This window comes from Crocuta crocuta, unplaced genomic scaffold (assembly GCF_008692635.1).
Source record: "Crocuta crocuta isolate KB4526 unplaced genomic scaffold, BGI_CrCroc_1.0 scaffold152, whole genome shotgun sequence".
NCBI classification, from domain to species: domain Eukaryota; kingdom Metazoa; phylum Chordata; class Mammalia; order Carnivora; family Hyaenidae; genus Crocuta; species Crocuta crocuta.
Window position 1 is genome coordinate 3,903,666 of NW_027528798.1, and position 27,049 is coordinate 3,930,714.

Below are 27,049 nucleotides of genomic sequence, written 5' to 3' on the forward strand. Positions count from 1 at the left end.
AGTGTTCTGTCCCCCCCCCATTCCACACCCTCCCCCACCCTTCCTGTCTCCCAGTCTCCTTCCTGGAGGCACTCTCCCAAGCTTTCTTAAGTCCTTCCAGAGAAAGTCTTGCATATATGCAAATGACAATCAAATTTTAAATCCATTTCCTCCCCCTCTCTGTGCTTTTAGACGTGTTGAATAAGGGACTCAACAGCCCTGGATTTTTATCTTTGCTCTGTCACTGTGTTCCCTAACTCTTCCCTAACTCAACTTCTCTAAGCCTTCCTTTCCTCATCTGTAAAACGGGGCAAAAATCCACCTACGGTTGCTGTGCAGATGAAATTGGATGCAAGCTACATAAATAATTCCAGCTTTATTTTTTTAATACTATAAATAACTATGGAAAAGGCCTGGGTCACTGTAAAGGAGAAGCAGATCAATAAAGTAGGTATGTTTGGGCCCCCTCCCCAGGCCCTGGGAGTGTTGTGACTCCCCCAGGAGAAGGGTGGCTGGCTCCTCTGGGATGGAGCAAGCAGGTCTTCTTGGTCTGAGAATGAGAGTTCTGGCTTCGACCTGGGGCCTTGACCTTGTATTCTCTGTCACATGCTGATCTTGGGGGCCCATCCCCTAAATATCTATCACAAGTCCCCTGACAATGCCTGATGGCCATATTTATAGTAAAAACCCCTTCCAGCCCCTGGGTCAGAGAAAGGTAGCTAAGCAGGGCTGGGAAGTCATGGACTGGCATTGGCCCAGCCAAGGAGTTGTCAATTAATCTCTGCAACTCTAGCATGTGGAACTGAGGTTCGGGGCCTAGAAGAGGGAAACTGAGATAGCCACAGAGACGGAGGGGAGCCAGGCAGACAAGATGGCAGACTCCTTCCCAAGGTCAGCAGAGAGCAGGGCCTGAAATAGTCTCCTCTGGTCAAGGTCAAATGGCCCTTCACCTCCTGTTGGGTACAGGTCCCTGGGCGGGATCATTGGTCTGTCCTGCCATCCACCCATCTGTGTGTCTTCCAAAAACCGCCTGCTGAGGCCTAATCAGAGACAAGACCTATTATTGGCACAAGGCCACATCTAGGATGAATCAGATTGGGCCGCCTGAAGCCAGTGGGTGGAAGACAGAGGAGGGTACAGCAAGGACCAAGGCTCATGGGTGGGAAAACATTGGGCCAAGGCAGGCAGTGGGGTGGAGGGCCTGAGCTCCTAGCAGGTATGCCAAAGGTCAGAGGAGGCAAGGAGAGGAAGGACAAATAGCAGGTTGTCGAGGGACAGGCAAAGAGTCCTGGAGGCAAGGAGGAAGCGCTGGAGACAATAAGAGGGTGGGAACCTCAGACTTGTTTCTATGAGGGAGCCAGCTCTTGACTGTTCTCATGCCCACTGGTTGATGCTACTTCCTCCTCCGAAGTAGCATCAGACTTTGAAGTCTGGTTCCACCGGGCCAGGGGTTTGGCTTGCCAGTCCTGTCCCTTCTCCTACCCAGAAAGCTCCTAGACCCCCATAACCACAGGACCCCTGCCCCAGCACCAAAGGGAAAATGGCAAAGTCTGGAGTGAGACAAACTGGGAGTGAATCCCTTGCACGCATTCAAGTAATTTTACCTCTCTAGGCCTCAGCCCTCTCTCTTTGAAAGAAGGCTCGCGGAAGGACCGCTCAATGTCTAGGGTAGCTACAGAGTTAGATGACAGAAAGCTTTTCCTGGGACCTGCCCTAGTGTCTGGCAAACAGGGGAAGCTCCACTTCTGGACACTTGATGGTCAATGCACTTTGCATATTAGAGGGGACTCTCTAATCCCAGCGGACTCTGGGCTCAGAGTCCGGGCCCCAGGTAATTGGATTTATGGCTCAGGTTCAAGCCCAGGGATGGGGTGGGATGTGGGGAAACCTGGGCAGTCCTCAGAACAGTACAATTCGGAGTCCGTACACGTGAAAAGGGAGAGTCGTCCAGCCAGGGAGGGGGGGGTGGGGAGTAGGGAGGGAGGTTTACATCCTCTGACCCCCCCATCTCGACTCAACCCTGGGGTTCAACTGGGCCCCGAGCGGGCGGGGGCGGGGCACCGCCGGCCTCTCTCCCCCTGCCGGGGGTTGGGGGGGCGGGCNCTGGGGCTACGGCCAGAACGACGGTAGGCGCAGACCCCGGCCAGCCCCGACTCGCAGGATCTAACCCCAGACCCTCGATTCCTGCCCAATTTCCGGGACTTCAAGACCCCCACCGTCAGAGCGGAACCGGACTCCCCTCTGGCCCAGCCCCCCCGAATCCAGCCCACCTGCCCGGCCCGAGCTCTGACTCCCCCACTCCTGGCCCAAAGTCCGCGCTGCGACCCGGCCTGCCCCGCCACCAGCTAGCCACCCCGCGGCTGAGCGCGCATCCTGCCGCCTCCTCCGGGCAGCCCCTGACTGCTGTGCTCGCCGGCCCCGGGCCCCAACACTCACTCACCCGCCGCAGGCACAGGGGGCGGAGGTGGCTCTGGGCAGCTGGGGGCGGTCCGGGCGGAGCGCTGTGCGCGGGTGTCTGTGCGGGGAGCGCGCACGGCGTGTGTGCGGGGACCTCCAGGGAGCCAGCTCTGCGGGACAAGGGCGCGGTGTCCCCGGGAGAGTTTCCCCGCGGAAGTGTCCGGGCTCTCCTGCTGGCAGGTACGTGAAGGAAGGGGGCATTTGCGGGCGTGCGCGTGAGTCTAGGTGTCTACATAGAGCGGGGTGTCTGAGCACGTCCTGGTGTGAAGCGTGGGAGCCCGGGGCCCACATGAGCCTCCTGGTTTGACTCCGAAAATAGCACCCCGATCTTGCCTCAGTTTCCTTAGGGTGCAGAGGAAGGGAGAAGAGACAGAGATGAGAGCCAGAGGGCTTGAATGTGGGTCTGGGGCAGATCAATTACCTTTCAGGCTATTTCTTACCAAATGGGTATAGGGGTGTGGGGTAGGCTTCGCCCTTTCCCTCGGGTGAACAGCGAGGACCCCAAATCTACCCTGCGAGGTGGAAATGCCAGGCATGGCAGGGGGATGTGGAGAGAAAGAGAAGTGCTGGTGAGAGGAACACTCCTCGTCTTCCCTCTCTGAAGAGAGGCAGTCACTCTTTGTGGGAAGGTGGGGGTCCTGGGCTAATCTAGGGGTGGGGAGGTTGCAGTGGGCCAGAGGGAGTTAGGGGCTGTGGTGTGCCTGGCTCCCACTGGGACCAGGAGCATATTTTGGAGGGGAGACCCCCAGAGCTTGGCACGCAAAAGCTAGAGACATTCAGAAAAAGGCAACAGAGCCCAGCAAAGTTGGAGAGAGAGGCAGAGAAGGGACAGGTTGGCAGAACCATAGATCATCTTCCTTCCAGCACCTGCTTTGAGACAGTTTCTGGGTGTTTCCTCCAGAGTCAGAGTCCCCTGACTGTATCCATCTGCTAGTCTTGCCCACCAGCTCTGAGCACCCAGTTTTCTATAGGGCCTGCCCCACAGGCCTGCCACCCTCAGGCCACTGCCCTTCACCCAGCCAGATCTCGGTCATTCAGTTTAGGGGCAATGAGGCAGGGAAGGACAGAGGATAGAGGTGCCGGAATGCGGCATGCTCACAGGACTTCAAAAATAACCCAGTGGGTCTGGGCCGCGATTCTGAGTCATCCGTTGGGGACACAGCTCTGTCGGCACCTGCTGCTGTTTTCTCAGGAAAACTTAAGAAGCCAAAAACGGGGAGAAGCACCAGCCGGCAATAGCACTAAAAATAGGTTGCATCTCAGGATGTTCCCCAGGGAGATGCCGAGCCTCTCGGCTGCAGATGGAGCCTCTGGGAGGCAGGTGGTGGGCGCTCGTGGGTGTGCATGCAGGTGTGTGTGTGTGTGTGTGTGTGTGTGTGTGTGCGCTTGCACGAGCATGTATTTTGCTCTAGTCTTTTATTGCAGACCTGGGTTTGCAATGGGGGGGGTTTGTGTGTGACAGTGCACATGCGTGTGTCAGGCGTAGGTGGCAGCGCTGTGTGTATTTATACACATGTGTGATGCCGGGCCTGGCCACTCCGGCCCCGGTGAGCCCCGGTCACTGTGCATATATGTATGCAACACATGGAAATCTCTATAGTATGTAGGCGCATGTGGCCTGGGGAGGGCAGTTGGGGCTGCCCATGCACACGTTGTATATTTATATCAGTACTGAAGTGTGTGTGCAAAATGTAAGTGAACTGCCCTCAGTTCTTTCATCTATGAAATGGGGATCATGCTGGTTTCTGCTTCACAATGTGATTGTGAAGAGCAAATGCAAGTCTCGGAGCCAAAGCTAGGTTCACGTTATTATTTTCACAAACAGCAACACGAATATGCTCAAGGTGCAGAAAGAGGCCAGATACTGGTAGGGTCAGGTCAGGGTCTTCAGATGCCTGGGGCCCTCTATGAGCACTACTGGGAATTGGGGAGGAGTCACTGCCTAGAACCGCCTCTTGGCTTGTGGCTATATTGTGCTCCCTTCCATGAATTACCTCTCTGGGCCTCCTATCAGCACTGGGAGATGAGTTTTAGTGAGGCCATTTTGCAGACAAGGAAATGGAGGCGGAGAGGGGAAGTAGCAGAGATGGGACTAGAGCTCCAAAGCAAGGGCTAACCCTCTGAAGGCATACCAGGGAGACCGTCCCTGACAGGTGTCCTCAGCCTGCAGCCCAGAGATCAGGCTAGCCTGAGTCCTTGCCCTCTCCCCACCTGCAGGCCCCTCACAGTGGCACAAGCTATATCCCATTGCCCAGGGAGACCGCCAGTCACCAATCAACATTGTGTCCAGCCAGGCTGTGTACTCGCCCAGCCTGAAGCCACTGGAGCTTTCCTACGAGGCCTGCATATCCCTCAGCATCGCCAACAATGGCCACTCTGTCCAGGTGGACTTCAATGACAGCGACGACCGAACTGGTGAGTGGCCCTTGCCAGAGGCTGCGCCCCCCCCAACCTTGTACTGGTCTCCTCACCCTGTGTTGGACAGACTCAGGAAGGGCAGCGTGCTGTGGCGGGGAAGGAGGGCTCCACCTATGAAGCTTTGGGCTGAGCCTCAGTCAGCTTATACATAAAATGGGATCCTCTTTTCCCCTCTAGGGCCACAGGGAGGAAAAATGAAAAATGGAAGTGATGTTTGTACTGCTGGCATACAGCAAATGCTCAAAAAATGTGAATTCCCTTCCTTCTCTTCCATTTACTGCTTTAGGTCAGGTTTATTTTCACTCCAGGCCCTGTGACTGACCTGCTGTGTGGCCTAAGGCCAAACCCTCTTCTCTGTGTGATCTGGCCAGGCCCAGCAGAGAGAGAAGGGAGCTAATGTGTTCTTCTGCCAGGCCCTTTGCTAAGGTCTTAGGCAGCACTTTAATTCCTCTCAAGAACCCACCTCTAAAATGGGCAAATAGAGACTCAAAGAGCTGGGAGTTCCAAACAAGCCTGGTCCAACTCCAAAGGTCTTCTCTCCAACCCACCCACAAGCTCAAGATTCCAACCAGCCTGCACCAGAGAGCGGCCTGCAGGAACGTATGGCATTTCTTTACCCTGGGATGAGAGTCCAGGTTCTTTCATAACCCATTCCTAGGTAGAGGCCTCAGGAGTGCTCCTCAGTGAAGAGATTTTATCCTTATGAACAGGCCTGTGAGAGGTAGAGTGGGGCAAGGAGGGAACCTGCTAGAGTTTCTTGTGTAAGGGAGTAACTGGTAATCTGCCTCTCCGTCTCCACCTCTCCATCACACACACAATGAAAGCACACAAGGGAACTTAAATTTCAAGTAGAAAATGAAAAAGCAGAGAAGAGAAAGGAAACCATAGAGGAGTGATCTTAGTTGCTTATCCCGGAGTTCCCTGATAGGTTAGGAAAAAAGGGAAAGACGATCAGCTATAGTTCTTGTTGCAGAAGGAAGGAAATCCAGCAGATAATCAGAATAAAGACAATATTTCCTGGAAGTGAATTTCTAGAAAAGCCTCTCACGCAGAGCTTCGGGTAGGGCCATGGGGCTCTTGATGACCCTGAACGACAGTTTGTGATGGAGTAGTTTTCATATGACTGTACCTACTGTACCTCCTAACAGCTTTCAGAGGGCATTTAGGGTTCAATTCAGACATCAATAGCTTAGTGAAGGCCACTGCTGTTGGGAAGGGAGAAAGGAGCCCAAGGGGGCATGCCTCTGGACCACTGATCCAGTTAGTTAGGCCTGGCGGGGGCAGAATACCCAGACCTGAGGGGACAGGGAGCCAGCAAAAAGAGAGTAGGCTTGGGAGTGAGACATTTGAGGCTCTGCCACTCATCAGATGTGTGACTTTGGGCAGGACACCTGCTTTTCCAAGCCTCAGTCATATATCTGGTCCAACAGGGATAACAATGTGTTCCTCTCAAGGGCACTATGGGGGTTGACAGCAGCAGAGTGCTGAACACATGGTGAGTGCACAACGGAATGGTAGTGTGCTCTATAGTTAGGACAGAGGTGGGGGGGGGGGCTAAGGGAGTCAAGCTTGAGGGGTTTACTCCCTGAGAGACCACACTGCAGCATCCCAGGTGGGACATGCTCAAAGGGCTGGGCCCCCACAGGTCATATCAGACCCTGCGGCTCCTGCCTCTCCCAGACGGAGCAGCCTGATTGGGCCCCTGCCATGGCCATACCCCCAACCTCCCTCCCCAGACTTCTTTTGTCAACTGTCCAGCAATGCTGTGGACAGGCCCCGCTTCTCAGATAGGGCAAGGTAGCAAAGAAGGGCCTTTGGACTGTTCAGTCATCCTCCTCACGGGGCCCCCAGGGGACACGGCCCTGCCCTGGTCACCCATCCTGGAGTGGCCTAGTGGAACTCTGAGCCTAGGGCGGTCACCTGATCCAGGAGCTCACATTCAAGCCCCGGTGGGGCTCTCTCCACTGCCTGATCCCTTTCAGCTGGAAATTCAATCAGTCCCAGGAGGCCTTGTGCCTGGCTCCAGCTCACCAGGTATCAGGGTGAGAAAGTCACAAAACCAGCACAAATAGGGACCTCCAAAGAGACCACAGGGGATGGCCCGGGCCTGGACATTAGAGTGGGAACCGTTAGGAGCTGGCCTTTGGACAACACCGGGTCCAGAGAAGGCTCAAGGTTCTAGGGAGACAGTGAGGCCTGATGATTAGGGGATTGGGCTCTGGACTTTCGAAGGAGATACAGGCATATATATCCTAACTCAGTGCCTTGCTGAGTGATCTTGACAAAATGCCTTGTCCTCTCTGTTCCTCATTTTTCTCCACTGAAAGATTGAGATAACAATAGGTTCTGTCTTGTATGACTTCTATAAGGCTTCTCGAAGGACTAAACAAAAGAATCCTTCCAATCTAGCCCTAGGTCAGGGGATCCAGACAGGAAAGTCCTATTGTTGGTGGTAACGGGGGCCTGGGAGACAAGGGCCCAACTTCCATGCAAAAGGGGGCAGGAATGGGGAGGATGGCCAAGTGGAATGACATATACTCTGTCACTACCAGACTTCTCTTCCACCTGCAGGCTGCCTGGATTCCTGCCCTGGCCCTGCTAAGGGCCCAGGGCACTGGGTAAGGACTGACCCAAGCCCAGTTAGCCCCCTAAATTTTCCAAATGAAAACTTTAACCCTCTCCCAGGCACTGACCTAGTCCCGGCACTACCATCTGCTGGGCCACGTGGACTCTCTCACATGAATTACTACACACCCTACTTCTTCCTGCAGTGGTGACTGGGGGACCCTTGGATGGGCCATACCGGCTCAAGCAGTTCCATTTCCACTGGGGCAAGAAGCACAGCGTGGGCTCAGAGCACACGGTGGATGGCAAGTCATTCCCCAGCGAGGTAAGGGCCCTCTACCTGAACCCCTCCCTTTATTATCTGGAGAAGGACAGGATGGTCAGGTGCCTAGTGTAGGTGTCGAGAGAGGGTGAGAAGGACCACCCATGGGTTTGGGAAAGACACCTTCCGCCCACCCCTAGCACAGGGTCTTCCACCTGAACTCTGCCCCCTGGTCTGCGAGTCTGGAGGCAGTTTTCTAAAGGAGAAGTCCAGTCCCACCACACCCTTGCTGACAGTCCTTTAAGGACTGAGCCTGGCATTCGAGGCCCTGCAGGAAGTGGCTTTATCTGGCCTCATCTTTTTCTGACCTCCCCCCAATAATGACCAGCATGTGATGAGCCTCCTGTCCACACCTGGCTCTTTCAAACATCCCAGGCTTTTTGCCTATGCTGTTCTATCTACCTGAGGTACCTTTCCCCAGAGTTCCATCTGATAACCCCCTACTTATTCCTTGGACTCAGCTGCAGGCACCACCTTCTCTCATGGATGGCCATTATCTACTTCACAGTTCCCCCAGGGCAGGGCCTGAGCCAGATTCCTCTTTGGGTCACCTGGGGCTCAGGAAAGGGTTGGGCCCAGAGCAGTGTGGATGTTATCTGTGGCCCCTGGGGGCTTCCTACCCCTCTTGCAGAGGGAAGCCTGGCTTTGAGCTCCCACGGCCCCTCGGAGGCGCTAAGCACTGGCCTGGCCTGGCCTGTTGTTGCCCCTATAGCTGCACCTCGTTCATTGGAACGCCAAGAAGTACAGCACCTTTGGGGAGGCAGCCTCAGCGCCCGATGGCCTGGCTGTGGTCGGTGTCTTCTTGGAGGTAAGGGGTGGGTACCGGGGCCAAGAGGGGCACGGGGAGCCTGGCACTGCCCCTAGTTCCAAACATGCTGGGTGCTGGGCTCACACTACCCTTTCCCTGACAGACAGGGAATGAGCACCCCAGCATGAACCGTCTGACAGACGCGCTCTACATGGTTCGGTTTAAGGTGAGACCAGGGGTCCGTGGTCCTGACCCAGAGCAGCCTGGCGGGAGGGAGGAAGAGGCTGGAGCACAGAGTGGGCCCATCCACTGCTCCGGTCTGACAGCAAACTCTGCTGAGATGAAGGGTACAGGTTAGCAGCTGCAGTGCCCTGCAAACGACTCCTCTTCATCAGAGTCAGTGGTCTCGCTGAGTGCCCAGGATATAACCTGGTTGGGTACAGGATTGATAAGATGGCTTGTGGTGTTCATGGCTACCCTACAGCCACCTCCACTAAGGGCAGTTGAAGGAAAAGGCAGAGAGAGAACACGGTGCCCAGAGAGTCCTAGGCACCACAGCTTTTACATACCAGCTAACAGGTAGAGAGGGCCGGGTCCAGCTGGGGGATGGCATCCGGTATCACAGACCTGTGCCCACAATTTGCATCAACGGGGCAAGGAGAAGACCAAATCTTGCTGACAGGAAAGAGTGGGGAGGATGCTGGTCTGGTCCTGGTGGCAGGTCTATGCTGATTCCTGGGTTTGCCTGCTCTGTCCCAGGGAACCAAGGCCCAGTTCAGCTGCTTCAACCCCAAGTGCCTCCTGCCTGCCAGCCGGCACTACTGGACCTACCCGGGCTCCCTGACGACACCCCCACTGAGCGAGAGTGTCACCTGGATCGTGCTCCGGGAACCTATTAGCATCTCTGAGAGGCAGGTGAGTTCTCCCAGAGTACCAGGTGGAGGGCTGTAGCACTCAGGGTCCATCCCAGGGGATTAACTCTCTCAACCAGCAAGCTACAGCTTGCCCCACCATCAAGTCTCCCATCTTTTGCTAATAAACATTTAGGCTCTTGTTTGGGAGTTTGCTTGATTATTAGTCATTAGGACCTCACCATGGGCTGAGAGGGGAGAGGCCTCCATCCTGGGACCACCCCCACTGGGTTAGAATCTGAATCCTGCATTTGTTGACAAATCTTCTCTACGTGGAATTGGAACTAGAGCCAGGTGGAGCCAGGTCCAGGTTCAGAGGCCCTTTGTAGGTAAATAAGTGAGATCAGGATCCCAGAGAGAGAGAACGAGTGGGGAGCAAGAAGAGGGAGGGGTGGCGCTGGTTGGCTAGGTATGCCAGATGATGTGTCTGGGATCAGAGAGAACCAGAGCACTCCTATTCTGCCCTGAGTATCTCTTCTGCCTTCTCAAGATGGAGAAGTTCCGGAGCCTGCTTTTCACCTCAGAGGATGATGAGAGGATCCACATGGTAAACAACTTCCGGCCGCCACAGCCACTGAAGGGCCGTGTGGTCAAGGCCTCTTTCCAGGCCTGAGCTGCCTACCTACCCAGCTGGCCACTAGAGTACCATTTTCCCAAGGGCTTCCACGTCAGCAGACACCAAACCATCTGAGGCTCCCTGCCTGGGGGGTGCTGTGGACCCCCACATTCAGCTGGCTTGCTCCTTGGCCACCCTGGAGGATTCTTGACGGGACCCTCAAGTCAAGGGACACCCTTCAGCTGGGGACAGGAAGGACAGGAGCTGAGCATGGTCCAAGCCTGAGGCTGCCTCTGCTCTCCAAGACCCAAAGGTCCCTGGGAATCTCCTCCCATCTGTCTTCCCCACTGGCAGTGACAGCAGCCCCACCCTGAGCTCACACTGTGATGGACGAGACCGAGCTCCCTGGGGCAGGCAGCTGACATTGCCAGAAAGACTCAAGCAATAATTAGAGGTGGGCAGAGCTGCCCTCTCGGCGTTACCTCTTCTGCAGGCCTCCGCCATGCACGCACCTCACTGCCGGGCCATTAAAATCAACACCCAGCCTGCTGGAGATGACATGGCCTTTTCCCTCCAGCCACCTGCTGCCATGGGCAGACACTGACTATGGCTTAGGTAGTAACTTCCCTCATCCCCACCCAGCCACCAAAGCCACTTACATGACAATCCATCCATGCAGTGATCAATAAACTCATTTATTCCTGCAACAAATATCCACTGAGTGCCTGTGCTATGTCAAGTACTATTGTAGGCATTGGGGGAGTTGATGGTGGTAAGTCAAGCACAGTATGTGGGGAAGAACATCAGTATAGAGGGCAGGGCAGAGGCCATGGGAGCAGAGAAAAGGGGAGGAGGCTACCTCATCTGGTGAAGAAATTAAATTCCAACCAGTATTCCAAGGCAGAGATAAAGGATCAGCAAGCTAGAAGCCAAGGGGAGAGTAGGTGTGCAAGCTCAAAGATGAGAGAGAGCCCGGAGTGTGAAGCTGAAAAGGACCAAGGGGGCTGGAGCCCTGGGGGAGAGCCTGGGACCCTCACAAGGCTAATGGGGAGTCATAAAATGAGTCTTGGGGAGAGGCTGGGGAGAGCCAGAAGTGCAAAGGGGGAAGATCCCTGCAGAATGTGGATGAGCAGGCAGAAGTAACAGCAGGGAGAAAGTGATGGCCAGTGGCCAGGAAAGAGGAGACAGGGTGGTAGAGGTGGGGGGCAGGGGGCTGGATGAGGCAAGTTTAGGAGGTAGAGCCCAAAGACAGGATTTGGCTATCAGAGAGGGAGAGGGGGTCCAAGGGTGACCTCCACAGCCTCCACAGGGGCTGGGGAGCCTGGGCAGGTGGTGACCAGGGTGGATACTGCATTCACAGGGAATGCTAGGAACTGGTAGTGGGGTGGTGGGGTGTTATCCAGGAGGGAGATAGGGGGTCAGGCTGCTTTGAAATGTCCTGAAGTGCTGGAGGGGAGGGGTGCACATGAAAGAGGGGGCCCAGGATGGCCAGAGGAGGAATAGCACGAACCCCTGAGGAGGAGCTGCTGAGAGGTAGGAGAAAAGTCACAGAGTGGGGTCCAAAACATCTAGGGGAAAGGGGCACACTGGGGGCTGCTGAGGGGTCTGAGGCAGGGCTGGGGTGAGGATGAGGCTAGGGAGCAAAAATAAAGAGGCATGCACCCTCAGGCCCAATCCTGCATTTGTAAGACCCTGAGAGTGGGCATCCCCTGAAATTTGTACCCTAAGTGCCTCCTTGCCTCACGCTAGGCAAATCTGGAGGGCTCCCTAAGGAAAGTGCATAGGTGGGTTTAGAGACCCAGTCATCACTCCCACCCAAACAGACAGGCAGGGACAGGCAGCAGACAGCCAGGGGGCTGAGGAGTGAGGGAGGACAGAAATGGGAAGTGGAGAGATATATTGCTGAGGGGGCACTGGTTCAGGGCCTTTGGAGAGAAAGTTGAGGACTCGTATGAACAACCTTGGGAAGGAGGCTGAGCTGCAAAGATTGGAGAGGCTGGTGGCACATCTGTCTGCTCACTTCACCACAGTTCCTGTCATTGTCACTATTACCAGAAGGGCCCTCCTGGGTTATGAGGTACTTCTGGACTTTGGGTGAGGCCACGAAGAAAGGAAGAAATTGGGTCTTAGGTTTTCAGCTTCCAGCCAGGGATGTAGGGAAGGGAGAGGCTTGTTCTGTCGACCCTTCTCACTCCCACGCTCAGGACAAATCTGTCTTCAGACCGGGTTGAAGTTGGACAACAGAAGGCACAGGGTCTCTTGATGGGAGACCAGGCACAGCTTTGCCCCTGCAGGCACCCCTGGCCCATCTAAGGGCCATTTTCTTCTTCTGTGTTTCCAGAGACATTAAGAAGGGTGGTGTCTGGAGCACGGTGTCTCCACAAGGTGTCTGGGGCCCTTTGAGGGCAGGCAGCAGCAGAAAAGTAATGCTAATGGGGCACCTGGGTCAGTCAGTTGAGCGTCCGACTTCAGCTCAGGCCATGATCTCACAGCTGGTGAGCTTGAGCCCCACTGTCAGCCTTCACTATGTCAGCATAGAGCCCACTTCAGATCCTCTGTCTCCCTCTCTCTCTTCTCCTTCCCTGCTTGCACTCTGTCTGTCTTTAAAAATAGATAAAACATTAAAAAGAAGAAGAAGAAGGGCACCTGGGTGGCTCAGTCAGTTGGGTGACTGACTTCAGCTCAGCACATGATCTCATGGTCTATGGGTTTGAGCCCCACATAGAGCTCTGTGCTGACAGCTCAGAGCCTGGAGCCTGCTTCGGATTCTGTGTCTCCTTCTCTCTCTTCTCCTTCCCACTGCCTTGTGTTCTATCAAAAATAATCATTAAAGCAAATTTTTAAAAAAATTAAAAAAATAAAAGAAGAAGAAAAGTATTGCTAGTAAAGTAAAAGGCAGGCCAAGGGCCAGGGGCAGATGTCTGACTCTCTCCCTGGGATCCAAGAACTGTCTCCACCCCCATTTTACAAACAGAGATGATGTGCCTGGGGAAGGGTTAAGTAGGCAAGTGGTAGAGTGGGATTTGAACGTGAATCTGTCCCATAACTCTCCTGCTCTGTGCCACAGCAACTGGGCCCACCCACAGGAGGGAGGAATGGGCATGGTGTTGGCCACGTGGAGTTGAAACAACTGGCCTGATGCTGCTGGCAATGCTGGGGACCTTGGCCCGCCCCTCCCGGACATGGTAGCAAGACAGGCCTGGCACCAAAGAGGACTTGAGAAATGGGAGCTGGCTTTATAGTAATTATCCCAAGGCTGCCAAGAATCCTCACTCCTTAAATCTTTCCCCTTAATTCGTTTTTTAATTTAAAACTATTTTAAAATCAAAAGTGGCCTCCTTATAATCACAGCTCAAGATCTGACCCTTTTACAGCCAAATGGGATGCCCCAGCTGGATCCCAAATGCCTCCAGCAAACTTGGCCTCAAGGGACCCAGGACTGTGTCCTGAATCTTCATCTGGGACAAGATTGCCTCCTGGAGCTGATGCAGGGCACATTCGGAGCAGTCAAGACAAGATAGGCTCTGCTTGCTCCCAAAATCCCAGACAGCTCTCCCTGGTAGCCAGGGTGGCCCTCGAAAAGATCTGGGCCGGTGGCCTAGGCCAGTGGCCACAGCATAGAGCTGTGCCCAGGCTAGGGGCATAGACTTCCCTCCAAGGCTGGAGGAGCCAGGCCCTGGGTCTCCCTTCTCTGGGCCTCAGGAGATGGGGGGGCTGTAAAGACCCAGCCCCCTGGAGCTCTGTCTGCAGAGGACCTGCTCCCAATCCCATAGTTACCTCTACAGCTGCTACTGCTGCAGAGGTCTGAGGTGTCCCCGTAGGGCTGGCCGGAGACATTATCTGCCAGAATGCTCATCTGTGGGGACAGTGACCTGTGGCCTGAGCAAAGCTTGGGGATATGGACAGAAACGGATCTGAGGTGAAGGCTTCAAGGTAAGCTGACAGCACTGTTGTCAGAGCTGATGTCTGGGAGGGCACCTCACTCATGTCCACGCTAAGAGGGCCCGGAGCAGGATTCAGGCCTTGGCTGCAGCTAGCGCTGGCCTGAGGATGGAAGGAAGCTCAGATAACAGTGTCTGTCCATCCTGAACACCTCAGGAGCCCCCAACGTCCATATGTCACAACATCAACTCTGATCTCACCCTCAAGGGCAGAATGAACTGCTGGTTGGTCAAGATCCTGAGGGGAAGGGGGAATGTGATTCTGTGAGCATGGATGGTATCTGGCCTGCAGCCAGAGGCAGGGGCTGGGGAGTACATCCCTTTTGGCATCGTTTCTGCTCACAAACTTAGGGCAGATGCACTGGCCGTCATGCCTGGGCTTTGCACCACATGTCACGCAGCCCTCAAAAGTTTGTGTTCTCTGTAAAACAGACGTGATATAATGGGAGCCACATATGTAATTTAAAATTTTCTAGTAGTTCTGTTCTAAAAGGTAAAAAGACACAAGTGTATTTAATTTGAATAATATACTTTATACATGTCATCCATATAAAAATTAATGAGTTTACATTATTTTTATGCTAAATTTTTGAAATCCAGTGTGTATTTTACACTCGTAGCACATCTTTTTTTCTTTCTTTTTTTTTTTATAGCATATCTTGATTCAGAGTAGCTACATTTCAAGTACCTAAGAGCACATGTGGCCAGCGGCTACCATACTGGATAGCCCAGCCCAAAACGGATGTTTCCCTTTGCAGGGCCATCTGCTAGCAAGGTATCCAAATAGGCCCTCTGGCTGGGCCTGTAGCCAGGCAAGGTGGTGGCTGGAATGAGTCAGATCTGCTCTGAGCCTCTGTCCTCCACAAGGGCAGTTTCAGAACATCTGATGCCAAATTGGCTCCTTCTCTCGGGGCCTTCCACCTCCAGGAAACCTCCAGCCTGGCTGGCCCTGCCCCCGGTCACCCTGCAGGGCCTTTGCTGTTCCTCCGGGAGAAAGGCCAAGACCCTCAGCCAGGAACTGACTACAAGAGACTATCAAGAGTAGGGGAAGTGGTAGCATTCCTGGGAAGGGTCCTGGCTTGGTTGAGGAGACTTGGTTAGTCTAAGAGGGCTTCCTGGAAGAGGGGTCCAAAGCCAAAGTAGTTGACATCACAGCAGAGGCACAGAAGTCTCAGCAGCAGTGAACTTTTACCAGACAGAGAGAGGAAGGTCTGGATATCACCCAGCAGGTATCAACAAAGAAGGGATGGGTGGCTGGAGACACAGGGCTCCTCAGGCTTCTGGAGCCCTCAAATGCCAGGGAGAAGTTTACCTTTATATCCAGGTGCCATGAGGAGCTACTGTAGATCTAGAGCAGGAGCTGAGAGCCTCCTGGATTAGAGGAAGAGGACTCTCTCTGAGGCTCAGAAAGCACTAAGTGTCATTTGGCGTCATTTGGCCTGAATCCACCTTCCAATGCAGGCTCAAGTGCAAATTCTGGCAGGTAAAATTCATTACGTCCTCCAGCTTCCCCTCCTCAGCCCTGCAGAAGGGACTCATGCCTGGACCCTGGTGGTTCTTGGCTTGGCAGTATGAGTCTTTTTATTTATTTTTTTATTTTTTTAATGTTTATTCATTTTCAAGAGAGAGAGAAAGGCAGCACACAAGCGGGGGAAGGGCAGAAACAGAGAGGGAGACACAGAATCTGAAACAGGCTCCAAGCTCTGAGCTGTCAGCACAGAGCCTGATGCGGGGCTCGAACTCGGAAATAGTGAGATCATGACCTGAGCTGAAGTCAGACGCTTAACCAACTGAGCCACCTAGGTGCCCCTTGGCAGTCTGAGTCTAATCTAAATCCCTCCAGCTGCAACTCAAATGTTTTCGTCTGCAGAGGCGTGGGAGGTTGCGCAGGTGGCTCTTTAGTCCCGATGAGTCACTCTCTTGAGGTAGGCATTGCAGGAAAGGCATAGGGACACAGAGGCTTCCAGGGTGGCCCAGGCTCCCAGGGGTCCCTCAGGTTTTCAGGAACAAGCTCTTCCTCCTCCTCCTTTTCTTTCATCTCCTGCTGTAAGTGACAAGTCCCTGGTTGCTCTGGGCATGGGTATCTCCAGAGGGCACAGAGTCCTGTCTCTCTAGTTACCCAGGCCTCCCTGGGGAACTGGGAAGTGGGTCCTTGCTGCTGCTGTTATTGTTCCTGAGTATTCAGGAGTAGAGTTTAGAAGGTACAACTTTTTCAGTCAGAGGAAGCCACAGTAGGGATCCATAAGCTGCCCAGGGAATCCCAGGGTACCCATGCCAAAAGAATTCCTGTTCTGACCCCCTGTACAGATAGAACAACTGAGGCCCAAAGAGGGAACAGAATCTGCCTAAGTGAGTTGGCGGGAGAGCTAGGATTTATGACTCCTGGTCCAGCGCTCATCAGGAGAGCCTTACATCGCAGAAAGGCACCCACTCAGAATAACTCTGTGTTTGATTCTTGCGGAGTCTGAAATCTTGCCACTTGAGCTTCAGTGTTCAGTTGACATGGTTCCCTGATGAAATGCCTCCCTTGGGAGACAGTAACACCTTATGGGGGAATGATTTTATCACCTCCTTCTCAGTCTTCCGTGTAACCTCCTCTCTCCACCTCGGTGCCCCATCTGTAAAATGTGTCAGTGGGAGGGCCGAGGGTATAAGGTAGGACTTGAGGGAGGAGAGGAAGCAGATTTCCCAGAAGTAGAGCCAAGATGTGGCTGAGCTGGGCGGGGCGGGGAGGGGGGGGGGCAGACAGCTCTGGATCCCGGGATGTGGGTCACCCCATGTGCCCTCTAAAATGCAAGGGGTAGTGATGACTGGGAGAATCTCCCAAGACCCCCAGACCTTTGTCCATCAGTGTAACAGAAGAATATCTGGACTGATTTTCCAGCCAGCCGATATAATGGGGGCTCAGAGCTGGATTGAAACAACTTACAGAAAATAAGTAATTCCATGTGTTTCACATACCCACGTCCATGAGTCCATGAACTATGACCCATAGGACAATGGCATCTGCACTTTAGAAGTCAGTGCTTGGAAATGATTTCTCTCCTAGAAGGGCAGAGCTCTAATGGTATAATTTCAGGCAGAGGCAGGTGAGCTGAAAAGATATTTTGGGGGCAGCCAAGCCTTTGAAGCCCCAGCCCCACTAAATCTGGAAGCCTGTGGTTTCTGGGGGCAGTTGAGGGGACCTGGAGGGGAGCTCCTCACTCCTGTGCAGCTTGGGTCTACTAGATGCAGAGCTAATCACATGAGCCCCATGACCCCAGGTTGGGGGTGGAGGGCTCTGTGCCAGTCTGGTGCCATTGGTGGCTCCAGCCACTAGTTGGGGCTCAGATCAGGGCAGGAGCAACCAGCTCGACAGTCTTGGGGAAGCCTCCCTCAATCCCAGTGCTCCCTGAGGTCAGAGGTCATGCTGAGGGAAGAGAGCCAGGTGTCTGGCAGCAGGCAAGAGCTTGATCAACCTCAGCCAAATTTTCTAAGCCCTTGCTGTAAAGCCGAGGCCCCTAGAGATGGACCCTCAGTGCCCGAGGCTACACAGGACTTTGCCATGTCAGGAAATGTCAGGCTTTGGAATTTTCTTTTTCTGCCCCTCTTCACACTGACAGGAAATGAGGTTGCTGCCATGGGGACAGGAATGGCCAACGTTTAGGGTTCCACTAGCAGACTCAGAGTCCCCTACCCCAAAACCTTTTTGCTTTAGCATAATTTCAGACTTTAGAGAAGCTTAAAAAATAATACAGTGAACATACTGTACACTGGTCACCAGACTCCCCATTTGATCACATTTGCTTTCTCTCTCTCCCTCTCTCTCCTTAAGTATACATTTTTTTCCAGTAGCTTTCCTAAAAATGAGGACATTCTCTTATATAACCACAGTATAAGAATCAAAAGCAGGATATTAACATTATTATTAAAAAATTTTTTTAACTTTTTGGAAATTTTTTAATGTTTATTTATTTTTGAGAGAGAGAGAGAGAAAGACAGAGCTTAAGAAGAGAGGAGGGGCAGAGAGTGAGGGAGACACAGAATCTGAAGCAGGCTCCAGGCTCTGAGCTGTCAGCACAAAGCCCAACACGGGGCTTGAAACCATGAACCCTGAGATCATGACCTGAGCTGAAGTTGGATGCTCAACTGACTGAGCCACCCAGGCGCCCCAATATTGTTAGGTTACTATTATCCAATCAAAATGTACCTTATTCATATTGTGCTAATTGTTCCAATAGTGTCTTTTGTAACAATAACAACAAAGAATCCCAGATCATACATTGCATTCAGTTGTCCAGTCCCTCTAGTGTCCTTTTCTTTTGCCAGTTTCTCCATCTGTCTTTGTCTCTCACAACACTGATATGATCAGAGAGTACAGGCCAGTTGGTAGTAGGATGTCCCTCATCGGGGCTTGTTGGGTATTCCCTCGTGAGGAGACTCGGGTTATTCACTTTTCATAGGAATATCACAAGAAAGAGTCCCAAATTGTTATTAGGTAGATGATGCTGATTTGTCTCATCACTGGTGATGTAACTTTTTGTTTTTGTTTTAACTGAAGCACAACATATATACAGAGAAGTACATACGCTTGATGAACTTTCACAGTCTGAATGCACCTATGGAACCAGCACTCAGGTCAGCAATAGCACAACTCCAGCACCCCCAACCCCTACATCTTCATCACGTTCTTACCTCCCCAAAGCACTCACCATCCTGACTTCTAACAGCATAAATTACATTTGTCTGGTTTTGAACTTCAAATAAATGAAATCATTCATTCCAGGAACCTCTTTAGTTTCTGGACTTTTGGCTCAAAGTATGTCTGCGAGATTCTCAGAGCCTACTTTTTTTTCAGAGCCTACTTTTTATAATAATAAATGCAATACCTCCTGTTATGAGCCTTCAGTGGAAATCAAAGAAAATACAATTTATCTACACCCTTGTTTTCAAAAAATTACTTTTATGCCTTAGTTGTAATATAAAGGACAGCCCTTTATAATACATGTTTGTATATGCAAAAAACATAATTTTCAATAAAATAATAGGTGTGTCAGAACATAAATGCTAGCTCACAAGGTTGTGATGAGGTTCTCTGAGGCTCTACCCATATTCAGAAGCCTCAGAACATGGCAACTACAAATTCATTCCAGCCAGAGGGACACAAGTATTGCTGCCTTCAGGACACGATTTTCCTAGACACTGAACAACTCCTGTATTTTTTAGAACAGACATGAAAATACCCCATCTACTCACTGTATTTAAAAATATGTGTATTCACTGTACAATATTTTATAAGTCATCATATTCTAAAAATTGTTAATGTTTATTTATTTTTGAATGAGAGAACGTGAGCAGGGGAGGGACAGAGTGAGAGGGAGACAGAATCTGAAGCAGGCCTGGCACTGTCACCACAAAGCCTGATGTGAGGCTCGAACTCATGAACCACGAGATCATAACCTGAGCCAAAGTCAGACACTCAACTGACTGAGCGCACCTAATCCAGGCGCACCTAAATCATCATATTTTAATTCATAGGAGGTGAAATTTTGTCCCTTAAGAATATGAGCAGAATAGGGGCACCTGGGTGGCTTAGTCGNCAGAATAATGCACCAATTAGGGATAAGTGGTAAAATTCCAAGCAACATAAAGTATAATAATTCACTAATATTAAAACTGTGAAAGCTTTACTCTGTGTTTCCAAATAAAATGGAACAAGGTTGTATGGAATGAATAAAACAGGGATAAAACATAAAGAGCATAGGGAATATAGTCAATGGTATTGTAATAGTGTACTATGATGACAGATGGCTCTAAGGTTGTGGTGAACATAACATAATGTATAGATTTGTCCACCATGTTGCACACCTGAAACTAATGAAACATTATATATAAACTATACTTTAATTTTTAAAAAGAACTTAAAAATATTTTTAATATATATTTTTTTGAGAGAGTCAGAGTGTGAGTGGGGGAGAGGCAGAGGAACAGGGAGATGTAGAATGTGAAGCAGGCTACAGGCCTGAACTGTCAGCACAGAGCCTGAAACAGTGCTCAAACCCATGAGCTGTGAGATCATGACCTGAGCCAAAGTTGGACTCTTAACTTGACTGGGCCACCCAGGCATCCCTAAAGAAAGAATTTTAAAAAAGGAACAAGGTTACAGGCTCAAATGAAGATAAACCGATTCTTCACCTGTTTGATATCCAGGTGAAATGTTCAAAGGTAGGGCAGGTCTCAGAGAATGTTGTGTGAAACTGCCCTATAGGACTTCTGGCACCCCAACCCAAATGCCAGGATTCTCCCCAACCATGTGACAACTACCCCCCAGATACCCTACATGCTCTCTGGGGTGGTACCACAGTCTAGGGGACGAAAGAGGAGGCGATCTGGAGGTCAAAGAACCACAAGGAGGGGCACCTGAGTAAGGCAAAGGGTTGAGAATTGGGCAGAGCCTGAAGGAGGTGAGAGCCCAGGTGAGAGCACTAATGGGGGACTATAGGGCAGGCCCTCTCCCTAGGCAGCTCCTGAGGGAGCAGGTCAGTCCTAGGGATGGAGGGGTGCAGATCCTGTGTGGACTTTGCTGCCTATCACCCAGTCTTCCTTCGGAGGAGGCCACCAGGACCTACACTTTTCTGGGCCCTGCATGGATATCTGCTCAACTACTCTGGGCCCCTCAGGAACTGTACTTCCTAACAGATATAGGCGGCCCCATCAGCTGCAGCCCCCATGGGGGCATCCATGAGCTGAAAACCCATCTAAGCCACATACTGAAAGGATTATGGGGTCTTCACATATGTAATTAAATATCAGAAGAGTGCAAGACAATATTAAACTGATAGGTAACTCTAAGGAAGGTAAACATAATTCTGATCTCTTTCATCACACTTTTATTTTAATAAAATATGAGCTAACAAATTATTTTAAGGGACCTTCCTGAGACTCCCTGAGAACATGCTCCACATGCCTGTGGCATGACCCACCAGTGAACACAATCCACGAATTGCCTTTTTTGTGTGTGAATGGAGTCATTTAATTAACTCATTGCATGAATTGACCCAAGACCTTTTGAAGTGGGTACCATTCTTATTCTCATTTTGCAGATGAGATTGTGAGGATCAGATTAAGATACTTGCTCCAGGTCACATAGTTGGAGCTGGGGCCTGATTGGCCGGCCTACCTCGGAACCAAGCCTATGCCACCACTCTCAAGGCCCCATGAAAGGCATCAGTCGGTCTCCCCACTAATGACAGTATCACAATGAGCATTGTGGAGGGATGCGTACACATGTGCATACACACACACACACACACACACACACACACATTCACCAGCTCTAGGGAGTGAGATTCTTAGGCACTTCCTGCGGTATGTTTACGCCCCCTTGTGGCCACATGTGAGCCTGTAGTTTGGACTCTGGTGCATCCTGGTCAGTATTCACCAGCAGGGGCCCAGCCTAGCCATGCTAGGAAAGAACCTTGCCCAGCCGATTACCACTTGTCAAAATATTCAAAATATTTTAGCTGTTATTTGTGCTCCTGCTTTGCTTGGCACCCTAAGCTCTTGCTTCTTCTGCTGTCCAGGAGCTCCAGCACTGGGTGAAGCAGGCAACTTTTCAGTGTCACTGAACACCACTGGGCTCTTGGGGAAAGGACATGTGGAAGCCTGAGGTAATGGCCCCACTGTTCCCAAAGGTACAGAGGATAGGGGAGGGCACTCGGGGAGGAGGGGGTAACAGCAGGGGCTTTGCCCTGGGAACTGAAGATAAGTGTGAAAATAAAAGGCTGAATTAAATTTGACCCAGTCTCCAGCATAGCCTGGGGATGGGGGTGCCCTGATTACAGTGACAGGTCCTAGTTCTTCAGACAGAAATAGCTTCAGAGCCAAGGAAAGGAGGACAGCTTTGCTTCAACACCCCAACATACTCCTTTCTGCCCCCATTCTGTAGTCACTATACAGCTAGGACGAGGGATATGCCCCCACAACATACATGGGAATGGCTGCCCCCATTCAGCAGATGGAGACACAGAGGCTCTAAATTTGACTGAGGTCCCTTGCCTGAGTTGTGTATTCAGTTGATGACAGCACTGGGGTTCACATGTCTGCCTGACCCACAGCCCAGCCTCTGAAACCACCACATTACATGAGGTGCTCTGTGCTAGGGGAGGCTCTTGTCTTTTGGAAAAGCAGGTGTAAAAAAAATGCTCAAGGGGTGACTGGGTGGCTCGGTCAGTTAAGCATCTGACTTCGGCTCAGGTCATGATCTCACAGTTTATGAGTTCAAGCCCTGAGTCGGATTCTGCACTGACAGCTCAGAGCCTGGAGCCTGATTTGGATTCTGTGTCTCCCGCTCTCTCTCTGCTCCTCCTCCACTTGTGCATGCGTGTGTGTGTGTACGTGTGTGTGTGTTCTTCCTCTCTCTCTCTCTCTCTCAAAACTAAGTAAACATTTTTTTAAATGCTCAAAAACTTAATAATGAGAAATACCTNCTGCTCCTCCTCCACTTGTGCATGCATGTGTGTGTGTACGTGTGTGTGTGTTCTTCCTCTCTCTCTCTCTCAAAACTAAGTAAACATTTTTTTAAATGCTCAAAAACTTAATAATGAGCCCCAACCACACAGTGTCACCCTGGTTTTTAGGCAGGAAAGAAGAAACACCCAGTCCATGGATTCTCAGCCTTCTACAAGAAGTAGGGTGTTGAAGTGGATTGTTGCTATTGGCTGATTAAAGTATATTTGGTTTTCTATGAGTGTGTTTGCAATGCAAACATGCCCATTAAGAGACTAGCCTCAGAAAAGACGCATACATTGTTAGCACCATGGAGATGTAGGCGCAATTTAACTTAGTCTTTACCTAAAGATGCCTAGATAAGGAGCACCTGGATGGCTCAGTTGGTAGAGCACCTGATTCTTGATCTTAGGGTTGTGAGTTCAAGCCCCACACTAGGCCTAGAGCTTACTTTAAAAATAAAATTAAGGGGGCGCCTGGGTGGCTCAGTCAGTCAGTTAAGCATCCAACTCCTGATCTCAGCTCAGGTTGTGATTTCAGGGTTCTTGAGATCAAGCCCCATGTCAGGCTCTGTGCTGACAGTATGGAGCCTGCTTGGGATTCTTTCTCCCCCTCTCATGCTCTCTCTCTCTCTCTCTCTCTGAAAAATAAACTAAAAAATTTTTTTTTTAAATTTAAGAAGATGGCTAAATAAAAATACAGTAGGCTGAGAGGGTAACTGTCTTCCCTTAGGAGAACTCTTCCTCTGGCTTCAGAGAAGCTCAAACTGGCCCCTCAAGCTATTAAATGTGGAAAGCTTCTAGAAGAGTAATCTGGCTGTGAATCCAGAGAGCAGGACCTAGACTCTTCTTAGCCAAGCTTAAAGTGGGACCCCCAGGAAACTGGGGAAGTCAGTTCAGGTCTCTGGACTTATTTTGTGCTTCGGATAAATGAGCATCTCATGAAATACATGGGTTCTGTCAGATGCGACTAGATTTTATAGCAAAAAGGAGGTTCATGGGGAAATGTTTGGAAATGCTGCAATAAAGTTGGATGACTTCCTTTTACTGCATCATTTTTCAGGGCCTTGACTAAGTTGTTGCTCATTGTGAATCTCTTCCAGGGGTGGGTAGTAGAGATGTGGCTCTTTCCTCTCAAAACATTTTCTGGGATGATGCTCCATGGAGCACTCAGAAGGCATGGGTGAGATGATCTCCCAAGTTCTTTCCAGCTCTGGCCCAAGGGCTGGACATGGGGCAGGCAGCCCTGGCCATAGAATTCAAGCCTTTTGCTTGGTTCACAAGGTGAAGACCTTTGTCCTTCCTGTTTTCTCTCCATGGAATGCTCTTTCCCAGATAGGCCAGGCTCCTCTCTAACTTCTTCAGATCTCTCTCCAAAGCCTTTCTTATCAGAGGAACCTTCCCTGATTTCCAGATATAAAATAGCCCTCTAGTCCCCACCCCCTCCCTAGGTGCCTCCCTTGCCCTAGAACAGCCCACTATGCCTTCTTCCCTCCCACTCTTATCTGTAAGTGTGTAGGACAGACATTATTGGGTTTTTTCCTGATTATTAAATACACACTGCATGTTCAAAAAGAAACAAACATGTATCTAAAGAAATACATGGGAAAGGAAAGAATGTGAAAGAATGTTTCATGACCCAGAGATAAGCATTGTTAACTGTTGGCATGTGTCCTTCTAGACTCTTCTTTGCACGCAAAGAGGCATGCACAAAGGGAAAAAGAGGAGAAGAAATGCATACATGAATAATTGTTATTATCAAAACAAAACTCTCTGTTGTAATCTGGTTTTTCATTTGATGTTCTGTTCTGCCTGGCTAATAGCTCCTTCTGGCCTTTCCGACCCCACGCTTGGCATCTTACTGGATGCCGGGGACCTCTGCTCAGGTGACACTGCACCCCCCACCCCTGAACCCAGCCCACTGTGTCCCTGGTCCCTCAGGGAGTTGCCTCTGGGCCTGAAAGCGGTGCTCTAGGTGCTGGGGGTGGGATCTCCACAGGAATGGCACAGAGAGGCTGCTGGGCACCCTCAGCTTCTTAGAGAATGTCACAGGGTAGCACAAGCCACGGCACAGGGCCACAGCTTGCTGACTAAGCCTGGCCCACACCCTGCAGCTTCAAGAGAAAGCTGGAAAACCATGTGCCTCTGCGGGGCTCCAGGGCTGTCTTCCAACTTCCTCTTGCCTCCTCTTACCCACGCCAGACCCCTTGAGCTGTTCTTCTGCTCCATTTCAAATTTACTTTCAAGAAAGGATATGAGTCATCGGCAACTTGGAGTGCTAGTGACAAGTACAAGGCCCACAAAATTGTCCCTTCCAAGCAAGTAGCTCTACAGAGGCCCAGAGAGAGGAAGTGACTGGCCCAGGATCACACAGCAAATAAGGGCCAGAGCTGGGCCTTAAGCTTGGGACTCAAGGATGATGGAAAATTCTGGGCCTGCCAATGATAAGTCTAAGTAGAGGTGGCTGTGGGATGATTGTGGCAAAGGGAATGATTATTTTGGGGTCACAGGAGAAGACCTCTGGCCTACATCATCACAGCATGGGTGCAGCTGATCCATTAAGCAGATGAAAGACATTGATCTGTGTTTGGAGAAGCCTCAAAGAGACAAAAACACAGGTTGTATTTCCCTCAAAGGGTCTGCCCATCCTCCTCCAGTGAAGGGCAATCTTTAGCTTTGGCTCTAAGGGCTAGAGCTTAACACAACCACTTTGAGGCTTCCTGATAACCTGCAAGCTCTGTTGCTTCAGAGCAGGTTTGAGAAGAGGGCTGAGGCAAGATTTGTAATTTTAAGAAATTCCCATGGGGCACCTGGGTGGCTCAGTTGGTTAAGCATCCAGCTTCAGCTCAGGTCATGATCTCATGCTTGATGAGTTTCAAGCCCCACATCGGGCTCTGTGCTGGCAGCTCAGAACCTGGAGCCTGCTTCGGTTTCTGTGTCTCCCTCTCTCTCTGCCCCTCCCCTGCTCACGTTCTATCTCTCTGTCTCTCAATAACAAACAAAATGTTAAAAAAAATTTTTTAAATTTCCCAAGCCTTTGTCACTAGCATTCTCAAGACTTGTGAAATATGTCCTTGAGATTGCTGCTGTGCAGGGATTGGTTATCATTCCCTCCTAAGGAAAGGGGGCCTGTGGTGTGTGTGTGTGTGTGTGTGTGTGTACACACACGTGTGTCCATCTGTGTGGCCAATTTGGGAGAAGATGGTGCCAGGAAAAGTCACCAGTTTAGCCAAAGGTGGTGAATTACTTGATTTAGGCTGATACTGGTCTGTGAGACAATTGTCTGAGGGCACAGATGTGCTCAGATCAGTAGGAAGGCTTTTCTGGGTTCATGCAGTTGCATTGGGGAGCACCGATGTCACAGAACCACCCCAAGGGGAAGCACGCTTGCTCACCAGCAAAGGAAGATATCTAACGTTTTTACAGACTCTTACAGATATCAGGCCTAGATGTTATAACTTTGACAGTTGGACAAAAAACTGCTACCCTCTCAGTTCCTCCTGATACAAGATCATCTCAGATCCAGCTTTCCTAATATTCCATAGAAGCTTTTATTTGTGTGGCTATAAAATCAGGGAATTTTGCCAGAATCATCCAAGGGATCTAACTCCCTACCTCGGTCAGTCCTGTGGTTGTTTTTTAAAATACAGTTTTGCTGCTGCTGCTGCTTCTCCCCCTCCTCCTCCTCCTTCTTCCTGATTATACAAGAAATGCCAGATGGAGTAATATATATGTATGTTTACTGTAGAAAATCTCTCTCTCTCTCTGCCCCTCATTCATTTGTGCCTCTTTCTCCCTCAAAAAGAAAGAAAGAAAGAAAGAAAGAAAGAAAGAAAGAAAGAAAATTTGTAATGTTTACCTTTGATTGTCACTTTAGGGTAAATTAAAATAAGTAGAATTGGGTGGCTCAGTTGGTTAAGCTGTCTAACTTCAGCTCAGGTCATGATCTCCCAGTTCATGGATTTAAATCCCGAATAGAGCTCTGTGCTGACAGCTCGGAGCCTGAAGCCCTTTTCTGATTCTGTGTCTCCCTCTCTCTGCCACTCCCCCACTTGTGCTCTGCCACTGTCTCAAAAATAAATAAAAAACATAAAAAAAAAGAAGTAGAATTAGTGGATCAAAGATCTGTTCATCAGGTAGCCTCAATTAACACTCCTACCTGCCCAGATGGCAATGCCTACTCACCTACATGAAGCACTAATCTGTTTTAATGATTGTCAGGTTGTTTGACAAAAACCAGTATCTCATTTTAATTCTCATTTGCTTGGTTTTGACTGAGGCTGAATATTTTTAAATTTCCTCAGAAAATGACAGCTGATCTGCTGCTTTTCCTTTCTCAAGGAAAGATCAGTCTTTCTCCTTCATTTTTCTTCTTTTAAGACCTTGAGACAAGAAGCACTGGGAGACTGGCTGGGGTTCTTGGGCTAGCTGTCATATGTCAGTGACTGAGCTAGCTACAGCCTCTAAACGAAAGTTCCAGTGCACACAATATCTTCAAAGATACATTTTTTACTTTGGAATTGTTGCGTGTGTGGTAATTGAGTAAAAAACTCGGCTGTTTCAGACTTAGCAGAGTGATGTAATTTCTCTCAGGAAAGTGTGGTGGGGGCAGCCATCTGTGTGTCTCCAGTAGTCACCTCAGGCACCCATAAATGCCTGCAGATGA

At 50.6% G+C, this 27,049-nt stretch overlaps 1 protein-coding gene across 1 annotated transcript in view; it reads left to right on the forward strand.

The window, feature by feature from the left end:
* The window catches only part of CA7 (carbonic anhydrase 7), a 15,636-nt gene extending 4,967 nt beyond the window's left edge, over nt 1-10,669 (forward strand). Inside the window, exons 2-8 of the mRNA XM_077755464.1 lie at nt 2,188-2,616; nt 4,654-4,851; nt 7,626-7,744; nt 8,454-8,549; nt 8,653-8,715; nt 9,249-9,404; nt 9,891-10,669. Of these exons, the coding sequence (XP_077611590.1) occupies nt 2,188-2,616; nt 4,654-4,851; nt 7,626-7,744; nt 8,454-8,549; nt 8,653-8,715; nt 9,249-9,404; nt 9,891-10,013 (1,184 nt within the window). The 3' untranslated portion in view covers nt 10,014-10,669. The remainder of the gene's footprint in view (nt 1-2,187; nt 2,617-4,653; nt 4,852-7,625; nt 7,745-8,453; nt 8,550-8,652; nt 8,716-9,248; nt 9,405-9,890) is intronic.
* The last annotated feature ends 16,380 nt before the right edge of the window (nt 10,670-27,049 follow it).